The sequence below is a fragment of the Carcharodon carcharias genome, chromosome 1 (genome assembly GCF_017639515.1).
Source record: "Carcharodon carcharias isolate sCarCar2 chromosome 1, sCarCar2.pri, whole genome shotgun sequence".
In the NCBI taxonomy this organism is placed as follows: Eukaryota; Metazoa; Chordata; class Chondrichthyes; order Lamniformes; family Lamnidae; genus Carcharodon; species Carcharodon carcharias.
In genome coordinates, this window is record NC_054467.1 from 149,357,235 (window position 1) to 149,373,171 (window position 15,937).

The 15,937-nt window shown below is 45.2% G+C and overlaps 1 protein-coding gene across 12 annotated transcripts in view; it reads right to left on the reverse strand.

Moving 5' to 3' along the window:
* fryl (furry homolog, like) overlaps positions 1-15,937 on the reverse strand; it is a 634,639-nt gene that overhangs the window by 58,425 nt on the left and 560,277 nt on the right. For all 12 annotated transcript variants that reach the window (XM_041198439.1, XM_041198448.1, XM_041198467.1 and 9 more), the window contains 2 exons: positions 14,674-14,823; positions 11,964-12,062 (listed from right to left, as the gene is read on the reverse strand). In XM_041198439.1, the coding sequence (XP_041054373.1) occupies positions 11,964-12,062; positions 14,674-14,823 (249 nt within the window). The remainder of the gene's footprint in view (positions 1-11,963; positions 12,063-14,673; positions 14,824-15,937) is intronic.

Here is a 15,937-nt window from a genome sequence, read left to right on the forward strand (position 1 = left end):
AATGGGACATCAAAGGATAAAAGACAGAGAGGAACTTAAAACAATCACTATCACTCGAGACCATGTACTAGGAAAGCTAATGGGACTGAAGGATGAGAAGTCCACTGGACCTAACAGCCTGCATCCCATGGTCTTAAAGGAAGTATCTGCAGGGATAGTGGATACATTGGTTGTAATCTTCTAAAATTTTCAAGATTTTGGAAAGATCTCAGTAGGTTAGTTGCTGACTGGTTTAATTTAGATCTTGCTATGAATCTATAGGTAATTGATGCTTTCCATAGTTCTCTGAAGTCAAGAAAGTCCACAGGGAGTGGTATGGAAGCTGCTGGAAGACTGTTTTGTGACTTCAAAGCTTCTGCACAAACCACTTGCTCCCAGACATGGATGCAGTAATGGGCATTCCCCTTGGAGTGCAGTATGACTGGGAGATGAACACAAGCCAAGCAGAGGATGACAAGATGCACGATCTGGGTGGTGGTGGTGGTGGTGGTGGGGAGGTGGGGGGGGGGGGGGGGCGAGGGGGGGGGGGGGGGGGGGGGGGGGGAGAGAGAGAGAGAGGAGGAGGGTGAAAAGAGCTCTCGGCAGAAAGTCATATCCACCCAGCGTGTTTCGGGCGCAATTCTCCTACCTGAACTTCATGAAACTTTGAGTCTCTTTATTCAAAGGAAGCTAATCACATTTCATTCTGTCTTGTCACATGCTAGCAGGTGGAGTAAGTGCACAGCTTTGCTGAGGCTGTAGGTTTCCCTGTGGTGCAGGGTGCCCTTAATTACATATACACTGCTTTACAAATGTTGCATGTCAACTCTGCCATATTCTGGAACTGAAAGTGATTCCACTTCCTCAATGTCCAGCTGGTGTGTGAATAGGCAGTGAACCAGGCAGGTCAATGCCCAGTATCCCGTCAGCAGACATAATGCCTTCACCTGTCCACTGTACCATCTGCATTTGAGCCAGCACAGCAAACTAATGGGTAGCTACTGGGCGATAAGAGCTGTCCACTTGTGAAATGGCTCAAGGGTCCTGTGCACAACTCATGCTCATTTCTGCAGCATACATACAATGAAAGCTATGCTGCCAAACAGAACACTGGCATGCTGAAATTTCTTTTGAAATTCATTCTTGGGTGTGAGTGTTGCCGACAAGACCAGCACATTTTTTCCAATCCCTAACTGTCGTTGAGAAGGGGATGGTGATCCACCAACTTCTGCTGCCCGGGCACTCTGGAGAAGCCCTGCACTAGTAGATGGCAGATCAGGTGCAAGATTCGTAATGATCTGCTACATGCTGCACAACCGTGCCATCATGAGGTGCAGCCCTTGCCACCTTCTATATGGCAAGCAGCTGAGGAGCAGTTCATGGAAAGCAGGAGGAAGAGGGAGAGGAAGAGAGAAGGCAATCTAGCCAGTCCTTTCTGCTCAGGTTATCTGTGAAGGGTTAATTCAAGTGTGATACCAGTAACTGAAACTCCTATTTCCCTTTCACCAAGTCCCACACCTTACATTCCCTCTTTGACTGGCCACAATGAAAAAATAAAAACCACCATAAAACAGACATTCCAAACCAAATTTATAAATAAAACTATGCCATATTGCATACAAACGTAAACTAATCACCCTTGCGTATTGTGCCTGTCTTCCATTTGCCTTTGCCTGGCTTACCTGATGCTTCTATGCAACCCCAGCAGTTGCAGCAAGGCTGGTGTTAAGTTGCTGGTGTTCAGTATAAATGACTGCAGATAGCCTTGAAGGACTACTTTGAGCAGCTCTTGGCTTCGAAGGCCCAGAAGCCGACTGCACAATCTCAGCCTGGGCGACAGCAGTCTGGGTTGGCTGACTGACAAGGCAAAGACACTGGCAGAGAGGCATGGGTAGGAGGACGAATGCTGTCATTTTGAGAAGGGACTGTTGGTTCATTTTCCATGGAAGCCATGTCACTCTCCTGGGCTAGTGCCTCAGCAATTCCAGTTATCCGCTGGTGGACGGATTGCCGGACCGCTGTGACACACTGCAATCCCCTTTGCACACTGCAATCCACACACTGATGGAAACAGGGACTTGACTCCCAGCATTGGGCTTCCACACTATCTGCTCCAACTATTTTTTGACCATTTGTTGGGAGGGTCTCCTGTCTCCTCAACATCTCTCCTCTTCTCCAACTCCTCTGCCAAGGGCTTGAACGCAGCGCCCAAGAACCTTGGAGCCTGCTCTTTCCCATGTTGTGACATTCCTCAGCAATTCCTCAGGACAGATTAACTTCCTGCACCTGCTCCAGTCACAGTGTACTTCCTTTTTAAGAGGCGCAGGCTGGCTTTAAATGATGCTGGGAAGTTACGATTTTATGTCCCCTGCTGATGTGTGCAGCCAATGAACAGCGTGTGGCTAGTGCTGGCTGAACACAGAAACCATTCTAATGGGCTGGCAGTGGGAAGTTGGCAGTTGCCAACTGTACTGGCGTATTTCAATCAACAGAAGCAGGTTAATCTCATGTCACTATCCATGCGCCTGCTTTTAGGTGTCATCCAACTTAGCCACTGTGGTATTTAAAATAGTACACAATATTCCAAAAGCAAATTTACTTGTAAATCTTTCATGGTTGCACTAATTTGATATAAACACATTTAAAATATTACTCAAAATACTCTTATTCCTGTTTACAAATATTCTAAATAAAAGTAAGAAAAAATGTGAAAAAATATACACATAATTGACCAATGAGGTGTATTAATCACTTCTGATTTGAACTCGTCTCTTTACTTATGAATTCAGGCAATAAAATGCCAAACTTATAAGTTAACGGTAACCAAAATTTGCACAACAGTATGTTTAAAAAAAAATCACAGCAATGTTCAGTCAGAGACTCAGTGACATCCTTGACATTCAATGGCATTACCATTGCTGAATCCCCCACTAACAACATCCTGGGGGGTTACCATTGACCAGAAACTGAACTGAACTAGCCACATAAATACTGTGGCTAAGATAGCAGGTCATTGGCTAGGAATCCTTCAGCAAGTAACTCACCTCCTGACTCCATAAAGCCTGACCACCATCTACAAGGCACAAGTCAGGACTGTGATGGAATACTCCCCACTTGCCTGGATGAGTGCAACTCCAACAACATTCAAGGAGCTTGACACCATCCAGGACAAAGTAGTCCCCTTGACTGGCAACCCCATCCACAAACAATCACTCCCTCTACCACCAAAGCACAGTTGCAGCAGTGTGTACCGTCTACAAGATGCACTGCAGGAACTGACCAAGCCTCCTTAAACAGCTCCTTCCAAATCCACAACCACCACCATCTAGAAGAATAAGAGCAGAAAATTCATGGGAACACCACCACCTGGAAGATCCCCTCCAAGCCACTTGCCATCCTGACTTGGAAATATATCGCTGTTCCTTCGCTGTCACTGGGTCAAATATCCTGGAATTCCCTCCCTAACAGCACTGTGGATGTACCTACACCACATGGACTGCAGTGGTTCAAGGCGGCAGCTCACCACCACCTTTTAAGGGCAAAAAGGGATGGGCAATAAATGCTGGCCTAGCCAGCGACACCCACATTCCTTAAATGAAGACAAAAAGAAATTCTCTAATTTACCAGTAAATTTGCTTTTGGAATATTGTGTACCATTTTAAATACCACAGTAGCTTAGTTGGATGGCTCCTAGCCAAGACACAGAATTATACTTTCTTTATTGAACGATTAAAATGGAACCTGTAAGACTCTGCAAAAACACAGATCTAGTTTACTTTTTATTCTCGACCCTGCGTATTCTTTAAATTCTTTTTTAAAGGATGTGGGTTTTGTTGGCCAGCATTTGTTGCCTATCACTAATTGCCCTTGAACTGAGTGGCTTGCCATTTCTGAGAGCAGTTAAGAATCATCCACATTGCTGTGGGTATGGAGTCATATGTAGACTAGACCATGTAAAGATGGCAGATTTCCTTCCCTAAAGGACACTAGTAAACCAGATGAGTTTTTACAACAATTGATGATAGTTGTCATAGTCACCATTACTGAGAACAGCTTTATATTCCAGAATTGTTAATTGAATTTAAATTCCACCAGCTGCCAAGGTGGGGTTTGAACCAGTGAGCCCAGAGTGTTAACCTGGGTCTCTGGATTATTGGTCAAGAAAATTACCATTACACCGCCATCTCCCCCTCATATACATTAATGCTTCATTCCAACTTGTGCGTTTTCTCATGGCCGCAAATTTTTGTCAATTTTTAAAATAGGTTGGCGTAATTGGGTTTCAAAAAGGTAAAGGCCAAATACCCTTTACATTTAATAATCTATCAACTGAACCAGTGTTATAAAATAATAAGAAACATAGCTCACAAGGAATCATCACACTATTTTTCCTAACAGACTGAAGTTATTTTGAATAGACAAGTTACTTTGTTCCAAATATAATATTTTCTACCCCAACAGGTCAAAATACAAATTTTATAAATACAAAATACAATCTCTCCTGCCATTTACCTATTGCAATTGCTACCAAGCTACCAGTATTTACTGTACAAGACATTTCTTCCAATTTGTCAGCTGAAGAGAGTGTAAAGGGATAGTGTCACAATTGTACTCCAGTCTACAATTGGGCGGAATTTTCTGTGCCAATTGGTATTGGGCATGTTTGGTGGCACGAATGAATAATATGGTGGGAAGGCCAAAAATCCATTTCATTATGCCGTGAAACCAATTTGCAATCATCTGCTCTGCCAATCTATGGTGGGCCGTCTTTCCTGCTGCCGGACGTTGGGAACTTAATTTTAATAAATTTGCATATCTTTAAAAACCCTGCTTGCCGGAATCACCCAGGCACGTTGTCATGATTGCACACCAACGTGTTTCACAGTTGTACATAAGCGATGTGCACCTGGAGAACTGCACTTCACTTGGGGCTTGAGGCTTGTTTACCTACCTTGCTTCGGGCAACACTGACAGTCATCAGTGCTAGGATTTGCAGACAGTACCACATCACTTTTAGCAGGTCTACTTACGAGACCAGCCGTAAGGCTTTTCAATGGCTGCAGGGCTCTGGCTTGGTTGGGGAAGGAGGAGAAGTGGCCTCAGGCAAGGGAAGAGGCTGTTGGGCTGGGCATTACTGGGGAAGGGGGGTATTCCAGGGGGTGTGTGGGGATACATGTTGATCTGTGCAAGTAGCCTCAAGAGGGTGAGGGCCCAGTGGAGATGAAGCCAGATGGAGAGTCAGAGAGGTCTACAGAACAGAAAAAGGCCCTTTGGCGCATCGAGTCTGCGCCGGTCAAATAAGTACCTAACTGTTCTAATCCCATTTTCCAGCACTAGGCCCATAGCCTTGTATGCCATGGTATTGCAAGTGCACATCCAAATACTTTTTAAATGTTATGAGGGTTTCTGCCTCTACCACCCTTTCAGGCTACAGATTCCCACCACCCTCTGGGTGAAAAAATTCTTCCTCACATCCCCTCTAAATCTCCTGCCCCTTACCTTAAATCTATGCCCCCTGGTTATTGATGACCCCACCAAGGGGAAAAGTTCCTTCCCTACCCTATCTACGCCCCTCATAATTTTATACACCTCAATCATGTCCCCCCTCAACCTCCTCTGCTCCAGGGAAAATAACCCCAGTCTAACCAATCTCTCCTCATAACTAAAACTCTTCAGCCCAGGCAACATCCTGGTATATCTCCTCTACACTCTCTCTAGTACAATCACATCCTTCCCATAATGCAGATTCCTGAACTGCATGTAATACTCTAGCTGTGGCCTAACCAGCGTTTTACACAGTTCCAGCATAACCTCCCTGCTCTTATATTCTATGCTTTGGCTAATAAAGGCAAGTATCCCATATGCCTTCTTAACCTCCTTATCTACTTGTTCCGCTACCTTAAGGGACTGGTGGGCATGTACACCAAGGTCCCTCTGATCCTCGGTGCTTCCCAGGGTCCTACCATTCATTGTGTATTCCCTGGCCTTGTTTGTCCTGCCCAAATGCATCACCTCACACTTATCCAGATTAAATTCCATTTGCCACTGATCAGCCCTCCTATGTTCAAGTCTAAACTGTTTATATATGCTACAAACAGCAAGGGACCCAACACCGATCCCTCTGGGACCCCACTGGACACAGGCATCCAGTCACAAAAACACCCCTCGACCATCACCCTCTGCTTCCTACCACTCAGCCAATCCTGGATCCAATTTGCCAAATTGCCTTGGATCCCATGTGGGGCCTTATCAAAAGCCTTGCTGAAGTCCAAGTAGACCACGTCAAATACATTGCCCTCATCTACACACCTGGTCACCTCTTCGAAAAATTCAGTCAAATTGGTCAGACATGACCTCCCCTTAACAAAACCATGCTGACTGAGCTTAAAAATAAATATAAAAACAAAAGAGATAAAAACGAAAAACCGCAGATGCTGGAAATCCAAAACAAAAACAGAATTACCTGGAAAAACTCAGCAGGTCTGGCAGCATCGGCGGAGAAGAAAAGAGTTGACGTTTCGAGTCCTCATGACCCTTCAACAGAACTGAGTGAATATTAGTAGAGGGATGAAATATAAGCTGGTTTAAGGTGGGGGGATGGGTGTGGTTGTAGGGGCAAGAAAGCAGTGATAGGAGCAGATAATCAAAAGATGTCACGGACAGAAGAACAAAGAGGTGTTGAAGGTGGTGATATTATCTAAACGAATGTGCAAATTAAGAATGGATGGCAGGACACTCAAGGTATAGCTCTAGTTGGGATGGGGTGGAAAGACTAGCAGGGCATAAAAGATATAGATTTAAAAATAATGGAAATAGGTGGGAAAAGAAAAATCTATATAAATTATTGGAAAAAACAAAAGGAAGGGGGAAGAAACGGAAAAGAGGTGGGGATGGAGGAGGGAGTTCGAGATCTAAAGTTGTTGAATTCAATATTCAGTCCGGAAGGCTGTAAAGTGCCTAGTCGGAAGATGAGGTGTTGTTCCTCCAGTTTGCGTAGGGCTTAACTGGAACAATGCAGCAAGCCAAGGACAGACATGTGGGCAAGAGAGCAGGGTGGAGTGTTAAAATGGCAAGTGACAGGGAGGTTTGGGTCTTTCTTGCGGACAGACTGCAGGTGGTCGGCAAAGCGGTCGACCAAAGCGTTTGGTCTCTCCAATGTAGAGGAGACCACATTGGGAGCAACGAATGCAGTAGACTAAGTTGGGGGAAATGCAAGTGAAATGCTGCTTCACTTGAAAGGAGTGTTTGGGCCCTTGGATGGTGAGGAGAGAGGAAGTGAAGGGGCAGGTGTTGCATCTTTTGCGTGGGCATGGGGAGGTGCCATAGGTGGGGATTGAGGAGTAGGGGGTGATGGAAGAGTGGACCAGGGTGTCCCGGAGGGAACGATCCCTACGGATTGCCGCCAGGGGGGTGAAGGGAAGATGTGTTTGGTGGTGGCATCATGCTGGAGTTGGCGGAAATGGCGGAGGATGATCCTTTGAATGTGGAGGCTGGTGGGGTGTTAAGTGAGGACAAGGGGGACCGTATCATGTTTCTGGGAGGGAGGAGAAGGTGTGAGGGCGGATGCGCGGGAGATGGGCCGGACATGGTTGAGGGCCCTGTCAACGACCGTGGGTGGAAAACCTCGGTTAAGGAAGAAGGAGGACATGTCAGAGGAACTGTTTTTGAAGGTGGCATCATCAGAACAGAGGCGAAGGAACTGAGAGAATAGGATGGAGTCCTTACAGGAAGCAGGGTGTGAGGAACTGTAGTCGAGGTGGCTGTGGGAGTCGGTAGGCTTGTAATGGATATTGGTGGACAGTCTATCACCAGAAATTGAGACAGACAGGTCAAGGAAGGGAAGGGAAGTGGCAGAGATGGACCATGTGAAAATGGTGGAGGGGTAGAGATTGGAAGCAAAATTAATAAATTTTTCCAGGTCCTGACGGGAGCATGAAGCAGCACTGAAGTAATCATCGATGTACCGGAGAAAGAGTTGTGGGAGGGGGCCGGAGTAGGACTGGAACAAGGAATGTTCCACATACCCCATAAAGAGACAGGCATAGCTGGGGCCCATGCGGGTACCCACAGCCACATCTTTTATTTGGAGGAAGTGAGAGTAGTGAAAGGAGAAATTGTTCAGTGTGAGAACAAGTTCAGCCAGTCGGAGGAGAGTAGTGGTGGATGGGGATTGTTCAGGCCTCTGTTCGAGGAAGAAGCTAAGGGCCCTCAGACCGTCCTGGTGGGGGATGGAGGTGTAGAGGGATTGGACGTCCATGGTGAAGAGGAAGCGGTTGGGGCCAGGGAACTGGAAATTGTTGATGTGACGTAAGGTGTCAGAGGACTCACGGATGTAGGTGGGAAGGGACTGGACAAGGGGAGAGAGAAGGGAGTCAAGATAACGAGAAATGAGTTCCGTGGGGCAGGAACAGGCTGACACGATCGGTCTGCCGGTACAGTTCTGTTTGTGGATTTTGGGTAGGAGGTAGAAGAGGTCCGTCCGAGGTTGGGCGACTATTAGGTTGGAAGCTGTGGGAGGAAGATCTCCGGAGGAGATGAGGTCAGCGACAGTTCTGGAAACAATGGCTTGATGTTCAGTGGTGGGGTCATGGTCCAGGGAGAGGTAGGAGGAAGTGTCTGCAAGTTGACGCTCAGCCTTCTCGAGGTAGAGGTCAGTGCGTCAGACAACAACAGCACCACCCTTGTCAGCGGATTTGATGACAATATTGGGGTTGGACCTGAGAGAACGGAGTATAGTAAGTTCAGAGAGAGACAGATTAGAATGGGTGAGAGGGGCAGAGAAATTGAGACGACTAATGTCATGCCTGACTGAGCTTGATTAATCCCTGCCTCTCCAAGTGCAGATTAATTCTGTCCCTCAGAATTGCTTCCAGTAGTTTCCCCGCCACTGAGCTTAGGCTGACTGGCCTGTAGCTCCCTGGTTTATCCCTTCCTGAATAACAGTACTGCATTGGCTGTCCTCCAGTCCTCTGGCACCTCTCCTGTGACCAGAGAGGTATTGAAAATTATTGCCAGCGCCCCTGCTATCTCCTCCCTTGCCTCACTCAACAGTCTTGGATACATTTCATCCGGGCTTGGAGATTTATCTACTTAAGCCTGCCGGACCACATTGAACCTCCTCCCTTTCTATGCTAATTTCTTTAATTATATCACAGTCCTTCTGCCTGATTTCCATACCTACGACATCCCTCTCACTTGTGAACACCGACACAAAGTATTAATTTAGAACCCTACCTACGTCTTCCGGCTCCACACACAAATTACCAATATGGTCCTAAATGGGCCCTACTCTTTCTCCAGTTATCCTCTTACTCTTAAATAAAAACAAAAAAACTGCGGATGCTGGAAATCCAAAACAAAAACAGAACCACCTGGAAAAACTCAGCAGGTCCGGCAGCATCGGCGGAGAAGAAAAGAGCCGACGTCTCGAGTCCCCATGACCCTTCGACAGAACTGTCGAAGGGTCATGGGGACTCGAGACGTCGGCTCTTTTCTTCTCCGCCGATGCTGCCGGACCTGCTGAGTTTTTCCAGGTGGTTCTGTTTTTGTTATCCTCTTACTCTTAATGTACTTGTAAAATAACTTTGGATTTTCCTTTATTTTACCTGCCAATGTTTTTCATGCACCCCTTTTGCTCTCCTAATTTCCTTTTCAAGTATTCCCCCTACACATTCTATACTCCTCTAGGGCTTCTGCTGTTTTGCGCCCTCGGTACCTGCCATAAGCCTCCCTTTTTCCCTTCATCCAATCCTGTGTATCCCTCGACTTCCAGGATTTCCTGGATTTGTTGGACCCACCCTTTGCCTTTACTGGAATATGTGATGTGAGGGTTTCTGTGAGAGGGAGAGTGATGATGTCTCTTGAGCTGGCAGTGAGTGAGATGCCAGTGAATATGTGATGGGCTTGAGAGTGTGAGAGTTTAGAGCGATGAGATGGTTGCCTGACCCTGGCGGCACAGATGAAATCATTCGTCCTCTTTCTACACTGGATGGCGAACCTTTTCTATGCAGTGTTGCTGACCACCTCTGCCACTGCCTCCCAAGCCAGAGTGGTGACACTGCTGTGCCTCCTGCAACCAGAGCAGGTGTAGGGGACATCATGGCAGGCTCCAACGTTGTCCAGAAGGCGTCTGAGGGATGCATTACTGAATCGTGGGGCTGCAGTCTTCTTGCCTTTTGGGGCCATGTCTTTTGTGCAGCAGTCCTGGGCTGGAAGTGCTGAGAGGTGCACGTGCGGCTGCGCTTGAAATATGGCACCCGGTGTGATAAAGCGGTAAGGTGACAGCGTGGCTGGTGAATTGGAGGTCAGCAGCCTGCAAAATGGCGTGTTTCCCGGGAATGCATTATTAATGAGGCACAATTGGGATGATACGGCATGAAAACCTGCCATTGCGGCAAACGGGTAATGTCCTTTTTCCCGCCTGTTATCATACTCAGTACAAATCTGGATGACTCTGCCCTTTGTCTCAGTGAAACGTTTACAATGCAATATGTTAGTTAATTTGCTAGAAAATGTCATTCAAATTACTTTCATCATTCAGTGGTTTACCATTAAAAGGAACTATTTTATCTTGATCTCCCCGTAATTCCTCTGACGCCTCATTCTTTAAACATCTCCTATCTCCCCTTCAAAATCCTCATGATCTACAACCACATCAAGCTTTTCTCTGAAAATATGCTCTTCTCTCAGTCTCTGTGCCAAAGCAATGACTCTCGTTCAGCCATGATTGTAATGAATGGCGGGGCAGACTCGAGGGGCTGAATTGCCTACTCCTGCTCCTAGTTCTTATGCCCTGTCGAAATAACTCCTCCTTCCATGTAAACTCTCCTGCCCTCATTCATTAACTTACTCCTTGACTGTCACCTCCTTTTTCAATCTGCATCTTTCATAAGTGCAGTATCTGAGATTTAACAAGATTTAGAATATCCATTTTGCTGCTTCTCTCTTTATCTTGCCTCTGGAGCTAAGCTCTCCCAGCTCTTCACACTCTACGACCACATTATTTTTTAACCTTCCCCTCATCTCCCCTCCTTTCACACCCTACCAAGCTCATCCCATGATCTAGCGCCTACTCCAGTGATTCCTCCATTCCCTCAAAACTCCTGGCCACCCCATGTCCCTCTTGTTTTCAAAGCCAGTTAACATTGTAAATGGTTTCCTCTTCACAGGTGTGCACTCTCAAATAATAAGTCCTGTAAAAATTTTGTTTCCATCCCTGAAGCAAAGTAATAAGCCAATACAAACACTGTGCTAAAGTGCTATCTAAACCTGTTACATATTTTACAACAGGCAGTAACTGTCTACAGTTCTAATTAAGGATAATTGTTCTTATTTGCAACTACATAAATATCAATAACTCAGCTATGGACATTAATCATTTTAAAACATGGTTTACATATCAAGGAGAATTTTTGACAAATCTCGCAAAGTGAACATATCAGCATACAACTCCTTGTGGTCCTGAAAAACAATTTAAAGTGGAATGTTTGTTTGTAGCTTCTTACTTTTTGGTTAGGCTAGATGACAATTGGCACTCTCTTCAATAAGTGATTTTGGATTGGGACAGTGGGAATATGGAAAAAGCAAATAGTTTTTCTTTATGAAGTAAAGGCAGAGTAAGTTATAAAAATAAAAATCAAGTATTCTGTTTTACAGATTTTAGCAAATTCTAAGTTTGCCTTTAACTTAACATTGCCAACGTTTACCATTCTAAAAAGAGGTGGAGCACTACTTCACAATGTTATGATAAATGTGTTGCATTCACCAATTCTACTGGGGTGCTCTGGAACATGTGATCCCAAGTATTAGGTTAATAGGGGAAACAGAAGTGTAAAGAAACAGCAGCATTAAGCTTTTCTTTACTTTCAATGTTCCACACAATTCAAATGTTTCATCAATATGTGCAAGTATAACTCTGTAAAGATTGCCATACATAAATCAAAACAAAGTGCAAATGTAAGAGGAGGATGGTTTCTATGGCTCACCTGCTCAGCTCCCTCCCTTTTGGCATTGTAGGTATCCAAGTGTTCTTGTAGCTCTAATACGCTAAACTTTAATGTTTCTAACAATCCACACGAGACAAGCTGCAAGAAAATTAACAGAAAAATCATGTGCATTATATATTCCTGCTATACTTTAATAAATTTAAAATTAGAATGTGCATTTATGCCAGAATAAATTGTCAGAGATGGTGAACAGACTTGCTCAGTGGGCTAACACACTGTGTTTGCAATTCTGGTTTCTTGGTTAACATCAAAAATTGTGAAGTGAGGAAAACTAGGGTGTAAGTTATCCTAGGCTACTCTACATGGCCAGTTCAATAACACTGGTGGTGGACTGGATAGAAACTGTTTGTGTGTCCTCTCATGAGGATTGCTGCATGGATATAACCCTCTCACATCTATTGTGTGTGTGTGTGTGTGTGTGTGTGTGGGGGGGGGGGGGGGGGGGGGGGGGGGCAGGGGGGGGGGGTGGCGGGGGAGAGCGGCGGTGGGAAAAATAACGAAACCAAGAAACTGGGAACTTAAAAATATGGACTGTTCCACCTCCTCCAGAATATTCTTGTTTCGCTGTCTTTCAGAAACTTGGCCAGGTTTCCACTTTGCTCCTTTAAACCATTTCATCTTGATCTGAGTCAATGTCATCGTCCTCCTTATGGAAATGCTTATCTCACTTGCATGTCAATAGGAACTTAAGAAAGGTAATAAATGTTACAGGTGAAAATGTTATACACTATATATGAATGACTTGGATCTTGGAATACAGAGTAGAATTTCAAAATTTGTCAGTTACACCATAGTTGGAAGAATGGTAAACAGTGAGCATGATACAAATTGCATGCAAAATGACATGCATAGGCTAGCAGCATAGGCAGAGAAGTAGCAGATGGAATTCAATACAAGGAAGTGAGAGATGGTGCATTTTGGCAGAAGAGATATAGAGAGAAAATATAGACTTAGTGGTAGAGTATTAAAGAGGGCAGAATTTTGCCCTTGGTGGGCCTGCGGGCCCCACTGGTGGCAGGCGGAGAGCCGATCCCTGCCACTGAAAACCGGGCCCAGCGGCCTGCTCATCAGGAAGCACTATGCAGTTCCTGTGTGGGGGTGGGGGGAATCCCCAGCTGTCAAAGTGCGCTCTTTTGTGCATATACGCGAAAGAGCGCACTGCTCCCTAAGACAAAGTGCTGTCTCAGGGAGATTAGTGACAGTGTAAAAAACTTGAAAAATAGAGAAGTAAAAATATTATTAATATGATCCCCTCATGTGACAATGTCACGAGATGGGACATATTAATAAAAACGACATAAACTTTTTAAAAATGGACATGAAACCTCATCCCGCTGGGGCTCCTGGCCTGCCTGCCAGCCTTAAGGTTGGATGGGCAGGTCTTTAACAATCTTAATTAGCCTGTCAATGGCCTTAATTGACCATTGACAGGTTGGCGGGCGGCAGCTGATTTCACTGTCCGCACGCCTTCCTAAAAGTTTAAAGGGACCGGGATGATGTCGGGGGTTCCTCCCGATGTCATCCCACGTCATTTTCTCGTCGGTGAGTGGGCCCCGCCCCCAAGTCGCTGACAGGAAAATCCTGGTGAAAGAGTTTGCATGAACAGAGGGACCTGGGGTGCATGTGCATAGATCTTTGAAGGTCATTGAAAGAGTGGTGAACTAAGCACATGGGATTATAAATAGAGGCGCTGAGTACAAAAGCCAGGAGGTTATGCTGAATTTTTATAATGCTCTGGCTAGGCCCCAACTATTGTGTCCAGTTCTGGTCCTGACACTTTAGGAAGGATGTGAGGGTCCTTGAGAGGGTACCAAAGAGATTTACCAGAATGGTTCCAGGGATGGTTACAAGGTTAGGTTGGAGTAGCTGGGATTGTTTTCCTCAAAGCAAAGCAGATTGAGGGGAGTTTTGATTGAGGTCTACAAGATTATGACAGGTTTGGATACGATTTGTTCCCATAGCTGACAGTACAAGGGCTAGGATGACATAAATTTAAGGTTTTGGGCAAGAGATGCAGGGGGAATGTGAGGAGGAAATCTTTTATGCAGTGGGTCTTAAAGACCTGGAATTCACTACCCATGAGGGTGGTGGAAGTAGAAACAAGCAATGATTTCAAAAGGAAACTGAATGGTAACTTGAAAATAAACCAGCAGGGCCATGGGGATTGGGCGGGGGAGTGGGACTGACTGGATTGCTCTGAGGAGAGTTGGCATGCACTTGATGGGCTGCATGGCCTCCCTTCTGTGCTTCAAATGATTCTATGACAACTTAATTTTGCAGATTGCCAGCATCAAAATTAGAACCCCACATCTTCTACTATAAACAGATTCTAGATCAATGAAACTCTTGCAATGAAACTTTATTTGTAGTGAGCACTTGACTCAATGCAGGAAATAGGTAGTACTTTCATGTCATCAAGGGTCAATTTGATGGTTCCAATTACATGGATAACTATTGAAGAGTTAAAAATAAAGTAACTTATGAACAGTAAGTTTATACTTGACTTTAAAATTGGAAGAAACTGGAGGAAGGCTCAAAAATATGTTTGGCAATCGATTTTTAAAACATTACTTTCAAGAAATGCAACATATATTTTTTAGAATACTGCTTTAGCATTTTATATATAAGGTTTGTTTACATCACGTTTATACAATTGTTAATTTTATTGTAATAAAAGTCTAAAACTTACAGTTTCAGCATCCACAAAGACAGTAGGGCAATCTGAACACATCATCATTATTTCCAACGAGCTCTTGAACTTCGACCCAATCCTCTGCAGACTGTCCCCCAGATGACTGACTGAATCATGAGTTATGGCACAGAATTTTTTCTGAATGTTCTGCAGAAACAAGCAATTGGTTATGAACATCATTTTTCACCCTGTCCCTATCTCATATTTTGACTGAAAAAAATTTCACATCAGCAAAAGGTTTATACAGATTGGTGCAAAGCCGTTTTGGCTTCAAAGCAATGCTAAACTTGTGGTGTAAATCAGGTGGAACACAATTAGTTTATGCATTTATTATTAGATCTGGTTGGACCATGCAAAGCACTTTTGGATCTCACTTTGCTCTGTCACTCACTATTCCAGGGCAATCCTAGAGAGCAAAGGCGCTTCTCTCTGCACTACCTACTCATTCATAAAACTCTTGCCCTCCACCTTCAATATCAACATGTTCATGAGCTTCTCATACTTCTTTGTCAGCATGATTGGGCCCATCCAATCAGTTGCATCTGCTGCATTCTCCTTTCCCCATGTTCTTGTACTGCCCAAACCCTCTGCAGTATCTGACACAGTCAACCACACTATCCTTCTCTGATGACCATCTTTTCATTGTCCAATTTAAAGGGACTGCCCTCATTTGGTTCCACTCTTATCTAATTGATCATTTCCAAAGTATTTCTAGCAATGGCTTCTCTTCTCACCCTATAGGCGGAATCACCTGTGCCTGCTGGCCCGGGCGTGTTTGGTGGTGCGAGCAGACAATATGGCAAGGCCAAAAATTGGTTTCACAATGTCGTGAAACCAGTTTGCAATTGTCCACTCAGCCCATCGATGGCGGGCTACATTTCCTGCCATTGGACGTCGGGAACCTCATGGTATTATATCAGCATATCATAAGGCCAGCCCACTGGACTCATCCCCCTCCGCTGGATTGTCTGCCCACATTGGCATGATTGCATGCCGACATATTTCACAACAGCATATAAAAGGTGTGTACTTGGCAGGCTGCACTTTGAGGGGAACTTGGAGGTGAGTGCACAGTAATGTTCTGGAGCGCTCGTGAGGGACACCTGTTGGACTCCAACTCCAAGGTTCAGGGGTGTTTGGGGGGGTGGGGGGTGCGGTGGCGAAGGCTGTCCTGCAGTTGAGGTGATTTGGTGGGGGATGGGGCAGGGTAGCGAATACTGCCCTGTGGTTGAGGGCAGCCCACAAGCACTTGTGCAGTGGA